We start from the raw sequence: 12,775 nt of genomic DNA on the forward strand, positions 1-12,775 counted from the left end.
GAAACATTTACATCAGTTTATTTTTTTTAATTAAAATTTTATATAACTCAAACGGTCAACGTCTGGCCTTGCTGCTAAGTAGTCCTATCTTATAGATGTTAAACAAGAAGATGCATTTTATTACAAGAACATTCCAATCATCAGTCATCTTTTGTCTTATCTGAATGTTGGATTTTTTTATAAATTAACAAAATTAAATTAATTAATAAACATATTTTTTTCTTTTCACCCTCCTTCTACTTAATAGTGGTATCTATTGTTTCTCTTATTCCATTTACAAGAAACACCCTTCCCCCTTTTATCATGTGAATATTCAGACAGAGGTATACTCATATGTGCAATTTTTTTATTTATTTTATACAGCTTGAGAATTTCATGTGCAAATTAGAATTTTTTTTCATGCCTCTTCACATCGTTTTAGAACGCCACATGCAATCTTTAGGTTTTTGTTACTGCTTATTTTATCTTTTAACCTTGAATTTTTAATATGTTGCCCCAAAGCTTCTGTACTGTGTTCCAAATATTGTCATATAAAGTATCTTATCTTTATAATTCTGAAAGCAAATACATTTTATCAGTGAAAGATGCATGTTTTAGGTTTTCACATTTCTTTATTTGTCAGGACAGAGCTCGACAGCAGCGTGTTTTTTTATTGCATTTGTTTTTATTGGACTACATGCATCTTGACACCACTTACAATAGTGTTTAACTGATGCAGTGACCTTTACAGCAAAGTAAAAGCAAAACCAAATAGTGCAGATCATTGTATTGATTTAAACCACTGGTATTGTCTCACATTTGGATGGCATAAAAGTGACCATCTGGAAGATTCAGAACTTCCTTTAAGACCAGGGGGAGAGAGGGATGATTACACATCAATCATCTCAATTTAATAATTAGTTTTGGTTCAGTTTGATTAATGAAAAGTTTACTTCATGAGACTTTCTGGACTTCAGAAAGTCGCGATTTTTAAATCCGCTAAACAACAAAAGGCACAAAACAGAAGAGATTCACATTCCAAATAAAATTTATAACAACATTTAAGACAATCTGACGACAAAGTTGTACATTAGTCAATGAAAACACCTTAACATATGTAAGAGGACAGTATTTGCTAACACAGTGTGTCTTAAGACAAGATTTGGCACAGTGACTATATTTTACATCCGCACAAAATTCCATATCTTACATGATATGTTCACATGAAGAGGTAAAGCGATGTCATATAATTACATCAAATGCTACATGAGTTAAAACGTCTGTTTTATTGCCAGAGTGATTCTCCTCGTTCCATACGGTTCCTCTCCTGCGCCAGAGCTCTGATAAACTTCAGGAGGAAAAGAAATCATTTGGTCAAATTTGTCACGTTTGACAAACATTTGTCAAAGAAAACATTCATTAAAAATTAATCACAGCCTTAGTCCACAAACTGTGTATCTGAGTGTCCGTTCGACCTGGAAATTAAATACTAAATGCATGACTTATTCATTTGTTTTTAGGTTGTTTTTTTTTTTTTTGCATTTTTTGTTGGTTTTTACAAAAAAATATGCAGATATCCATAACAAAATAACAAATATTTGATGCATCACTCATCCAAGTAAGAAAATATAAACATGTTATAATTTTAAATTACATGTCATTTTGGTGGTCCATGTAAAAGCCGGAAAACCAACATTTTCTCATGATATGTTAAAGTATTGTTCACAGCGTACTGCAAAGTATCTAATATCTGATATTGTTTGCACATCCACAAAAAAATGACATTTACAATAAAATGTCAAATACTGAGATTTTTTTTTCAATTTTTTTTTTGCAATAATCACTTTACAAATTGCATAATTATTTGAACACGTACTTCAAAAGTTGATCTCACTCACATTTAACACATTTATTTCTTGAACATGCAAGTGTGTCGTATGAGTTACTTCATACTCATCTGCTATAAATATTACAGGTAATACATAGATTTGTCTAAGTATACTATTCTATTTGTTCTAAACTTGTAGTTTAGCTCCTTCTGCAGCTAAAACGGCCTTTAGTGTCCAGCTTTTTGACTCATTTTGTTATAGATGCACAGATCTGAAATATGCGGCTCCATTTTTGCATGGATTTTGTGTATTGCAGACATTATGAGCACAAAATATGTTTATCTCTCCTGTGGTGGTCAGAAGATGAGTTATTGTCTTTGAATCAGGACTCTTGCATACATGCACATGTTGTCGTCTGATATTTCCTAGAAGCATTTAGTGATCTTTTCTCTAATTCAGAGTTTTCTGCTCAGTTTGTTCTTCACACCGCAGTGATTCACATTTCAGCTGACGACACACCTGTTTGATTGAGAAAGCAATCTTAGCCAGGAACTCTCGATGCGAGCTCTAAACCAGCGTGATTATTTTCAGGGAACTGAGCCATCTTCAGAAATGGATTGTTTTTTTTTTATCCTGACATGCTGACTAGCACATTGCATGTGATTTGGGATAACAGCCTGAGCCTGCAAGTCTCGAAATCATCCTTACTTCACCACTGTTTCCTGCCAGCGTTTACTGGTTTGTTCCACTCGCTCAGTTCTCTGTACTTCCTATTATAAAACACTTAAGAAGCACTTTACAACGAGACTACCCATTCAAATTATTAATAAACACCTAAAAAAGACTATTAAGACACTTTGCATACATTAAAGCTGGCTCAGTATTTGGCAAGAACAACTGAAGTACTTTTAGCTTGACCTGGAAAATCTAACATTTTGCTTGTTACTCAGCTTACTTAAAGCACTAGTTCAGAACATTTGTAGTGGGGTTTTGTGGAAAGGTTATGAATATCTTACCTGTTGTAGATAGCTTTTTGAATGAGCTCTTTGTAGGAAATCTGATTATTTCTGGATAAACTGAAGAGCTAATGGCTAAATTGAACAGGGTCAAGACCAAAAGGGATTGCTGCCGACCTAAAACAACTCTAGTCTCACAAGTTTAACAAAGGTTTATATCAAACACTATTTTATAAAGCTTTACACCACTATCAGGCTCATATTTCATGGTTATTTGCATAAAATCATATAGTTGTTATTTGCCCACACAACTAGTAGCATCTTGCTGAAGCATCTCTTGAGCACTTTTGTGATATTTTTGTCAGAATAACTGTAATCAAAAACTGTTGGCAGTGTAAAGGTTTACAGGTCAGCATTTATATAAAGTGCAATGAAACTTTTGAGATTGAAGTTTAAATCCACCTCGGTCTTAGCCTTTCTCGGACTAGCCCTTAGCTCGTCAATTTGGTCCGAATTAAACTCTGTTTCTCCAAACTGAGATTGTTGAAAGAGCTATCTGCAACAGGCAGGATATTAATTGTTCACAAACCCCATTTCAAAAGATCTGAACAATTAAATTAATTTTATTTGCTTGTCATTTGACTGGTTATACTCATTTATTACAATGTCCCTGACAAAGGCTGTCCAAAACCAAACCAATGAAAAAGACAGAGAAAGCAAACAGTGAGATTAAAGAGCGCAGATAAATTTAGACACTATTTGGCATGAAAGAGGTCACTGTTGGCCCCTTCTATCTAAAGCCCTATAGCAGCTTGTTAATGATTTATGAAGCTAAAATAATAACTAGATTAATAACGACGCATTCATTCTTTATAAGGGTAGTTTTATTGTAAAGCGGTTCCAAATTTTGGATCTTGAGTTCAGATTAACCTCAGCTGGTGTCTGTTAGAGAATAATAAAAATATAAAGTATGGAATGCAATGTTTTTGTTCCTCTTTATAATTATTTGAAAGTTGCATCTCATACTGTTCACATAGTAAACTGTGGACCTGTTCTGAGTATACTAAAGTGACTTTACAACCACAGTTATGCAGCGTAGATAGATGTCCTGACAAGTTATTAACAATGACAAAAAATGTGAATTTAATGACAACATTACAGGTGAAATGTTTTATGCTGGGGTACTTCAGCTTTGGACTGGCCAACAGAAAGTAATAATCAGAGATAATTATTTCTTATCTTGTGTTTGGAAATAAAGAAGGCTGCTTTGTTGAAATCTGTATTTCTGTGAAAATAAGCCTCTATGACAATCAGATATGTAGGAGACAAAATACAAAATGTGTCAAAACGTGTTCTTATTTGATCAGCTAATGGGTTTAAATTGAAAATTACTCATCTCACCTTTGTTTTGCTTTATTACTGTCATTGGTTCTTCTTTTATTTTTCATTTTTTGGTGCATTTCAAATAGAAAGGAATGTTTTTAAACAGAACAAATATCCATAGAGCCCATACTACACTCTGAAATCCTAAAATTTAAAAATTACATTCTGCTTCCTAGTTGCCTTTTTTAAAAATCATGTTTCTGATACTAATCAGCCCTTGATGTACCTTTCTATTATTCTTTCTGTCATCGTATGATATGTGGTCTCACACAAAATCACAATATGACATCATTTCATCCTTTTGTGTGGAAAAGAAGCTCTGATTGCATCATCATGTGTGTCAAGTGTGAAGAAAACCAAGAAATGAGACCACATTTTGGTTAACGTTTGCTTTGTTTTTGTTTTCCCATCCATAGATCTTCTTTGTCTTGCTGGTGCAATTTGTTTACTTCATCCCTCTGCGGAGCATTTGATTTGCTGCAATGAGCATGACGCTGATGATAAATGCAATAGCGAAGGCACAAATCAGGCTTTTACGCACACACGTGTGCTTTTCCTGCTGCGTTGGGCTCGCTGTGGAGAGATTTACAGATGAAAACGTCAGTTAGTCCTAACAAAGCTTAAACATGTCTGGGAACATTAAAGGCTTTTAACTAAAACATACTGTCGATATCCACGTGAGATTCTGGACTGTTCAGATGGTTCTCTTCAGTCATGATGATGTGCTCGATGTCCTTCATAGTGAGATGGTCACGGAAAGTGTCGTACAGCAGCCTCTTCAACTCGTCCACGGTCAGTTTCTGCATGTCACACTGGAAAACACCAAGAATTAATTAGAAGAGAAACAAATTTCTCTTTCAGCTCCACTCCACCATCCTTGATTATCAGCCTAGAATACAAATTGAGATCACTATATACACACACACACATATATATGATCATGTTTTTGTGCTTTCTTTTTTAATTCACCATCATAAACCTCCAAAAGACACATAAAATTTGGTTTCTAACAATAAATCTGCCACTTGGATTTAAGGCTGCGTGCTGTTCTTAAATAAAAAAAAAAACAATAATAATTTTTCAATCAGACCAGGCATCTATGTTATTAATTTGACGATTTATTCTATAAGATCTTTTGTAGTGGAGTTATGTGGAAAGGGTATTAACAGATAATTTTTTACTTATTGGAGAAAGCTCATTGAATAATCTCAGTCAGGACAGGACAAAAAAACTGAGTTAATTCTGACCAGATTGATGAGCTCATGGCTAGTCCAAGTGGTGCCAAGACTAAAGTGAATTACTGTTGTCTTAACATGGCTCCAGTCTTAAAAACCTTACAGGACGTTATGAGAACACTGTATTATGAACCTTTAGATTGCTGTCAGTGTCACATGAAAACATTCTGCTGAAAGGCAGAAAGTTGCGGGAAGCAGGGGTGTGAAAGGTGCTGCAGAACCAGAGGAAATGCATGTCCAATTGCATAAAAGCATTAATGAAAAAACCCCAAAACAAATAAAAACAGATTTTATTAGTGCTGAACATGTTTAAATTCCAATATCATTTTGATATTATTGAGTTTTGTACAACCAGTGCTGTTGTTGTATATCTATGTGCAAAAGTTTACAACAGCTTAAAACCTACAAAAATGTGATTATCATTATAAATTACACATTTATTATGTCCATAATCAGATAAAACAACATGCACTGATAATGTTCATTTCACAGTTGTTATTATGGATGTTTAGAGTCATAAAAATTCACACTTGCACAAAGCACTCCCCAAACGCCTATGCCCAGGTTACACTGCTAGCTTGCTGCTACTATTTGCACTTGTAAATAACCACACAATTCAATATATATAATTATTATATCCCAAACTGATGCGAACGTAAAAGTTTATAAATTAGCATTTGAATTAACTTGCTGTGAATTTTTTTAGACTGAAGGTGTTTTTAGATGGCAGAATACTCTTTGATCTTAAACATGCTCTGACTAGCTGTTATCTCATCAATCCAGTCCAAACTGAGGTTGTTTAATAAACCACCTGCTACAGGTAAGATATCAGTTGTTATATGAATTATCACTTCATTAAAATTTATTGTTGTGCAGTGGTGTAGTTTGACAAGGTTATTTAAAAACGTAGTCAAACTGACAATAATATTGAATTATTGTTACTTATATCATGAATGATGACAGCAGCTACCTTCCAAAACACCGAGTCAAAGTCCGCTCCGTGGAATTTATCAGGCATTCCAGCAGCAGAGAGTTTCGGACCGAGCAAGGTGACAAATTCTTCAAAGCCAACCTGGCCGTCACCTGATGGAACAAGGAGAACCAGACATGTCAGCATGGAGCTCGTGTGTTGGACAGCATGAAGCAGAGAGTGTGACACGTACCGTCCATGTCGAGTCTTTGGATGATAACCTCCAGCTCCACCTCGTTCGGCATGTAGCCCAGCGAACGCATGGCCATTCCCAACTCCTGCTTTGAGATAAAGCCATTCCCATCTCTGTCAAATACCTTGAAAGCCTCACGGATCTCTGTGGAAAAAGAAGGTGGTACGGAACAAGTGTGTTTAAAGAAAGCGTTATCACTTAAACTGTCTGTGAAGAATTCAAACAGATCGATTTGACCACAGCTTGAAACATATCGTCCCCTTTTCTTAGAGCCATTTCGAAAATAAAAAAGGAGGTGAAGCAGAATATAAAATGTCTCAAGAGTGAGAGGGCAGTTAACAGCTTTTACTATAAGCTCCATTCCTTTTGAACAAAGTAAAATGGTGCTTTATTATGAGTAAATCCAACATACACCATGAATTGTTGAAAATCACACAAAAAAATAACAAAACTGCTGCTGAGGCGTAGTTTCCAACACGTGAACTAACTGTTCCTTCTCATCAATTATCGAACATTTTTTAGGGAATTTTAAATCTTCAGAGTGGGATAATAGGACAAAGGATCAAAACAGGGAAGAGAAAGTTATATTGTGAATGAATAAAATTGGGCTTGTTTAAAAAGGACAAAAATAAATCACCAATCTTGTTTTTATTACCTTGCAATTCTATTCCAATGAAGTGCAGGATGATAAATGTATAATAGATTTTTTTTTTAAAATCTTCCTCATGCATAAATTGATGGATTTAAAAAACAGCTTGAAAATGCAAAAGAACAACACTTAATGTGATAAAACTTTGATAGTTTGACTAACACATTAAATCAGTTGTCTGCCCGCCAGATACACAAGCCAAACGCAACCTGTTTTTTTTTTAGAATCATTTGATCAAAGAGCACGGATGCTGCTTTCCATCAGGGCGTATTCCGACACAAAAAATAAGTTCATAAATCAACCAGCTGTGTGCCATATGAAGCTATCAGTTAAATATATCCCCAAAATACGTATTTTTTAAGTATTTTTCTTTTGTCTGCATTCATAAAACAACTGCACCAGTACTTGTTACCATGACTGTTGCATGATTTCTTCTAACAGAAGGCAGCGAGCAGGTTTATGTGTTTGTAATTAAGTGCAGATTTGGTAAATAAGCCGTAAAGATTTTCATTTGGCTCCTGTCCTCGCACCGCATTAAAGTATTCTGTTTGAAGCAGGGGAGAAAAGGAGCAGAGTTGCACATCAAAAACGCCCAAACCTCAGCCGTTCTTTTTGATGCAAAACCCTCAAACAAACAAGCCGATTCAGGGATGGTTAAGTGGTCATTTGATAAAGCAAGAAATTGAAGTAATTTAAACTGTATCATCGATACAACCATACAGGAATTAGTCATGAAAATGAGCAAAGAGCTGACAAGTTGGAGGAAGAAAAAGTGGTCAGAACAGATCTGAAACAACTAGAATGATCAAAAAACAATTAAAAGGACTCACTGTCCTTGAAGGGAATTAAAATCCATTCAGTGGTTCATGAGATATTTTGCTAACAGACACGCACGTTCAAACACAGGCAAAAACATCATCAGTGTTTCGTTTTCGGCTGTGGGCAATAAATATGTGGACTTCAGACACTGATGAAATGTCAACATAAACCAAAACAATCAGTCATCTCATTTTTAATCATATTATCTGCTTGGCTATTGCTTATTAAACATTCATTATTGGTTAAGTTGTGTTTAAGTTAAGAGCTCATTTGCACACACACTCAAATTTTGCAAACACAATTTGCACACGAGTGGACAAGAGCAGGCTATTTGTCTTGTGCACATGAATTACAGTGGTTTATCTTTGATAGATTGTAGATTTTAGTTTAACCGGTAGAAGTCTGAAATCATATGATAAAAAAAGCTTACAAGAGGAGAGTAAATTGAGGTACTTGTGGTCAGGCGACACGGTCTTTACCATTCTTTGACATCTCAGGTACAACATATTTGTCTAAATTACAGCCTGCGCCTCTGCTAGAGTTTTTCTTATCTTCCGTCGGCACCATCCTAGATTCAGTGTCGCGACCTCTGGTGCTGAGGACAAATAATGAATTCACTGAGCCAGCTAAGCAGCGGCTGGACTACTGATGCTTTTACTTGTGAGGGAGAATATTAAAAAAAAAAAAGTTTACCTTTGATTTAACCTTTTTTATATACAGAAACATCTTACTCCGTTCCCTTTCTTGTTGGCATTATCCCACTTTAAGTTGGTTAGCTTAACTTAAATGTAGAGAAGTCGCATCTTTAAGCAAATATACAAAAAGATTGGATAATGTAGTTTCAGACAGATGCAACAAAATACATTAAATGCTTTTTTAAAAATACCGATTCAACAATATGTAACACTTAGTAAAATAAAAGCCTCATATTCCTTGAAGGAATGCATATTTTCCGCTGCCTTTCATGCCAGAGCTTGGAACTAAAATCATCTTATATGAAGAAATGATGGGATTATGATTTCAGTATCTTTAGAATTGACTGTAAGCTTTTAAAAACAAATCGTAGGAAAGTTGGGAATCAGTCTCAGCTACTACCGCACCAATGTTTAGACTAATATCTGTAAAACTGACTGAGTTATACACAATTTAATGCTTGATAAGGTTGCTTAGCTATGTCAGCCATTTCATACTAAGCTGACTCCAAAAGTTAATCAATTGTAAATGTACATTCTATGATTACTTTCTAAAAGGTTTTATTAAAATACGCCTAGTGGTTAATGAGATATTTTGCTAACAGACAGACAAATGAACATCTTTGCATACATTTGGACCAAAACATTGCCTTTTTGCCTTCATCAGTGGGCGATATTAAATGTAAATGCACCTTTGTGAAGCTTAAACAAGAACAATGCATACTGCAAATGTCTGCACAAAAACAAGCACACAACTAAAATGTTCACATCTAGATACACAAATAATAAAAAAGAGAAATAAACTAAAACCTATAGAACAGGAAAATAACAAAACAATATCCTTGGTCAGAGAATTGAAGTAACCTTGTGCCGTGTAGTGCTGTGTGGCTCCGGTATCTAAAGTCAAGGTTGTGGTCATTTGTGTTGTGTGTGATTCCTGAATTTAAAGAAAGTTCTATCAGTAGTTTCCCCAGAGCTGCAGAAAATTAAAGTCTGAAGGACAAAAACCTTTCCTTCTACACCAGGGAGAGCGAAAAAAAAAAGAAATTTCTTATTATATGCCAAATGATTAGTTTCTTGAATAACATATAAACCATTTGGGGCTGTTGAACTATTTGTGTTCACCGTAAACCTAAATTACATTAAAGATACCATCAGAGTTGAATATAAAAAAAGCAAACGCAATGGTCATGGGTTTATTAACCAGTGACAAATTCACTGAGCAACTATGGGGACAAATAAAGAAGAAAAAAAAGGAGGTTATATATGGTGGGAGGGTTGATTAGTGAGTAAAGACAGGTGAGCTGATTACAAACGGCACACAGGTGTGTGGAAGTGCGCAATAAGGGGAGTTAAGGGGAACGTGGCTGAGAACATGAACACGAACATCTAAATATCAACAGCAAAGAAGTAGAAAACACTAGCACGAATTAAACAAGAACATAAAACTTACTGATAAATAAACTGAAAACCTCCTGAAGAATAGGGATCTACAGAAACTCAAACCGGGAGAAGTCCACAAAACAAAATATCTCACAAACCAGTGGACAGATGTGCCTCTACAACTCATTAACTTTTAGAGTCAACCACATTTGAGATGGGCGGTGGGCGATTTGTATTCCTTCAAACAATGTCAGGTCTTTAATTCGTTTTGGAAACACTGAAAAACGAGACATCAACTTGTAGAGCGTTGGCAGCCAGTGTTGTAGGTGGTGGAATGAAACGAGAAGAAAACTGCACGCAGTAAATACTCACAAACATACTTTCAAATTAGAGTAAAATTCAACCAAACAGTACATAGACTAAAAAGAAATTACAGCAAAGTTGTTCATTTCCATCTTATGTGACTGACTTATTGCTTTTTCTGAAAAATAACACCTTTTACTTCTTCCTAAAACAATTTGAGCCAGTAAATACAGTAGTTGTCTAGTCAATCCATATACATTATTTGATGCAATTGTCAGCTGATTTCTGTCAAACACTAAAACGTTGTTTTCTATTCCTGGGAGCTTTAAGGTCTGTTGACCCTTTAGGAAAACTAAACTCAGAACACGAAGCTTCACAGATCACACTGACCTTTCTGACCACCTCACACTGATTTAAACTGGTTGTTGGTGCAGCTAAAAAAACAAAAATACATCAGACTAGTGAGCAATGGAAGCTGGTGCCAAGATGCCAACTGTTCCTTGCTGGCAGAGTATCAGTCCTGCTGGCCGGGGGGGGAGAAGAACCACTGAAACTCCTGGAACTGAATTATTAGGGAAATCCCAGGTTTGCAAGCCAGATGAAGAGGAGGAGGCTAATTTTATAGAGGAAGATGACACCTTGGTGTCTTGTTTAAATGTCCCATATGGGTCCTATTCAAAAGGAAGCTTCATTTTATTGCTTTTCAGATTGGAGTAGGGAAAACCAAACCCTCTCATTATCCCAGGACCACCAATCTTCCTGAGTAATTTTGAGCTGTTCTTTTTACTTGCAGCACCTGGTAAATCTCTCAGCATCCAAAAAGGAGGGGGTGGGGGCACAGGATGATGTTAAATACAGGCACACTGACACAGTTTTGGGGTTTTGTGGATATTTTGATAATTTGGTTTGCTTTTCCTGCATTGAGCTTCTATAGATTCCAGTTTTTCAGCAGCTTTTCTAGATTTCTGCCAGTGTTTTCTGTTTCTTTGTCATTGATGTTTATTTGCCTGTTCAGTCTGACATTTAATGTTTTTGCTCATGTCTGTGAGCACATATATGTTTGTTTGTCTGTAGGATTAGCAAAATATCTCATCAACCACCTGACAGGTTTTATTTAAACCACCAGAAAGTACTCAAACACATTATTTTCACCTAAAACTGTTGGTGTCAGCCCTGTTTGTTAGCATGATATCTCACGTTCCAGCAGATGAATCTTAATGAAACTCTCAGAAAGTAGATGCATGTCTGCAACTGACATTGAGTCAACCCAACTGAAGATGACCACCATAGCTAACAGACATTATTCAACACAAAAATCGGTATAACTTAGCTAATTTTACAGATAGTGAGCAACGCTTTGACTCAGTAGTAGCTAAGCTAAGCTAACCTAAACTAAGCTAAGCTAAGCTAAGCTAAGCTAAGATAAGATAAGATAAGATAAGATAAGATAAGATAAGATAAGATAAGATAAGATAATTTATTTGTCTCCGATTGGAGAGATTTGCCTTAGAAGAGGGGACAAAGCTGCCATACAACAAAGGCAAAGTCAATAAGAATAATACATAAAAACTAGAGAAGTTGCATTTCCTGCGAAAATGCAGTGTGAATGCTTTTTTTGCTGAAGGATTTTGCTGAAAGCGGCTGAAGATATGCTGAACAGCTGAAGTTTAATGAAAACGCAAAAAGTGAAACAGTAGCTAATTTGAAGAAGATTTGCATAAGATAGAAAAACAAAAGCTGAAAGAAGCAGAAATTAGTTGAAAAAGCTGAAGTTAGTTGAAAGTAGCTGAAAATGAGAAAAACAAAGCCAAAATTAGCTGAAAGAAGCAGAAACAACAAAAAGAAAAAAGCTGAAATTAGCTTAAAAAAATGTCACCTTAAAGCCCGTAGAGCTGATCCCTGACCCATGAAGTTTCCAGCTGTGAGGTTTGGCCTTCTTACTGTACACGGTTGCAGTCATAAAGCCTTCTTTATCATGTGACCTTGACCTATGACCTTGGAATCTCTAGGGCTGATCCCTGACCCATAGGGGTTCTAGGTGTGAAGTTTGACCTTCCTATGGTACACGGTTGCCGAGTTATAGCACATGGGCTCCTATGACCTTGACCTTTGACCTTGTGACCTTGAACTCCAAAAGGCTGTTCATTGACCCATGGGAGGTCCATCTGTGAAGTTTGACCTTCCTACTGTATACAGTTGCAGAATTAAAGCCTTCTTTCTCATGTGACCTTGACATTTGACCTTTGACCTTGAAATCCCTAGGGCTGATCCCTGACCCATGGGGGTTCTAGCTGTGAAGTTTGACCTTCCTACGGTGCACGGTTGCCGAGTTATAGCACATGGGCTCCTATGACCTTGACCTTTGACCTTGTGACCTTGAACTC

At 35.9% G+C, this 12,775-nt stretch overlaps 1 protein-coding gene across 1 annotated transcript in view; it reads right to left on the reverse strand.

Moving 5' to 3' along the window:
• Positions 1 to 616: 616 nt before the first annotated feature.
• Positions 617 to 12,775, reverse strand: part of cabp7b (calcium binding protein 7b) — a 26,270-nt gene continuing 14,111 nt past the window's right edge. Inside the window, exons 2-5 of the mRNA XM_017410412.3 lie at positions 6,546 to 6,689; positions 6,353 to 6,465; positions 4,812 to 4,959; positions 617 to 4,720 (exon numbers count right to left, since the gene is read on the reverse strand). Coding sequence (XP_017265901.1) covers positions 4,593 to 4,720; positions 4,812 to 4,959; positions 6,353 to 6,465; positions 6,546 to 6,689 — 533 coding nt within the window. The 3' untranslated portion in view covers positions 617 to 4,592. The remainder of the gene's footprint in view (positions 4,721 to 4,811; positions 4,960 to 6,352; positions 6,466 to 6,545; positions 6,690 to 12,775) is intronic.

The sequence above is a fragment of the Kryptolebias marmoratus genome, linkage group LG14 (assembly GCF_001649575.2).
Source record: "Kryptolebias marmoratus isolate JLee-2015 linkage group LG14, ASM164957v2, whole genome shotgun sequence".
NCBI classification, from domain to species: Eukaryota; Metazoa; Chordata; class Actinopteri; order Cyprinodontiformes; family Rivulidae; genus Kryptolebias; species Kryptolebias marmoratus.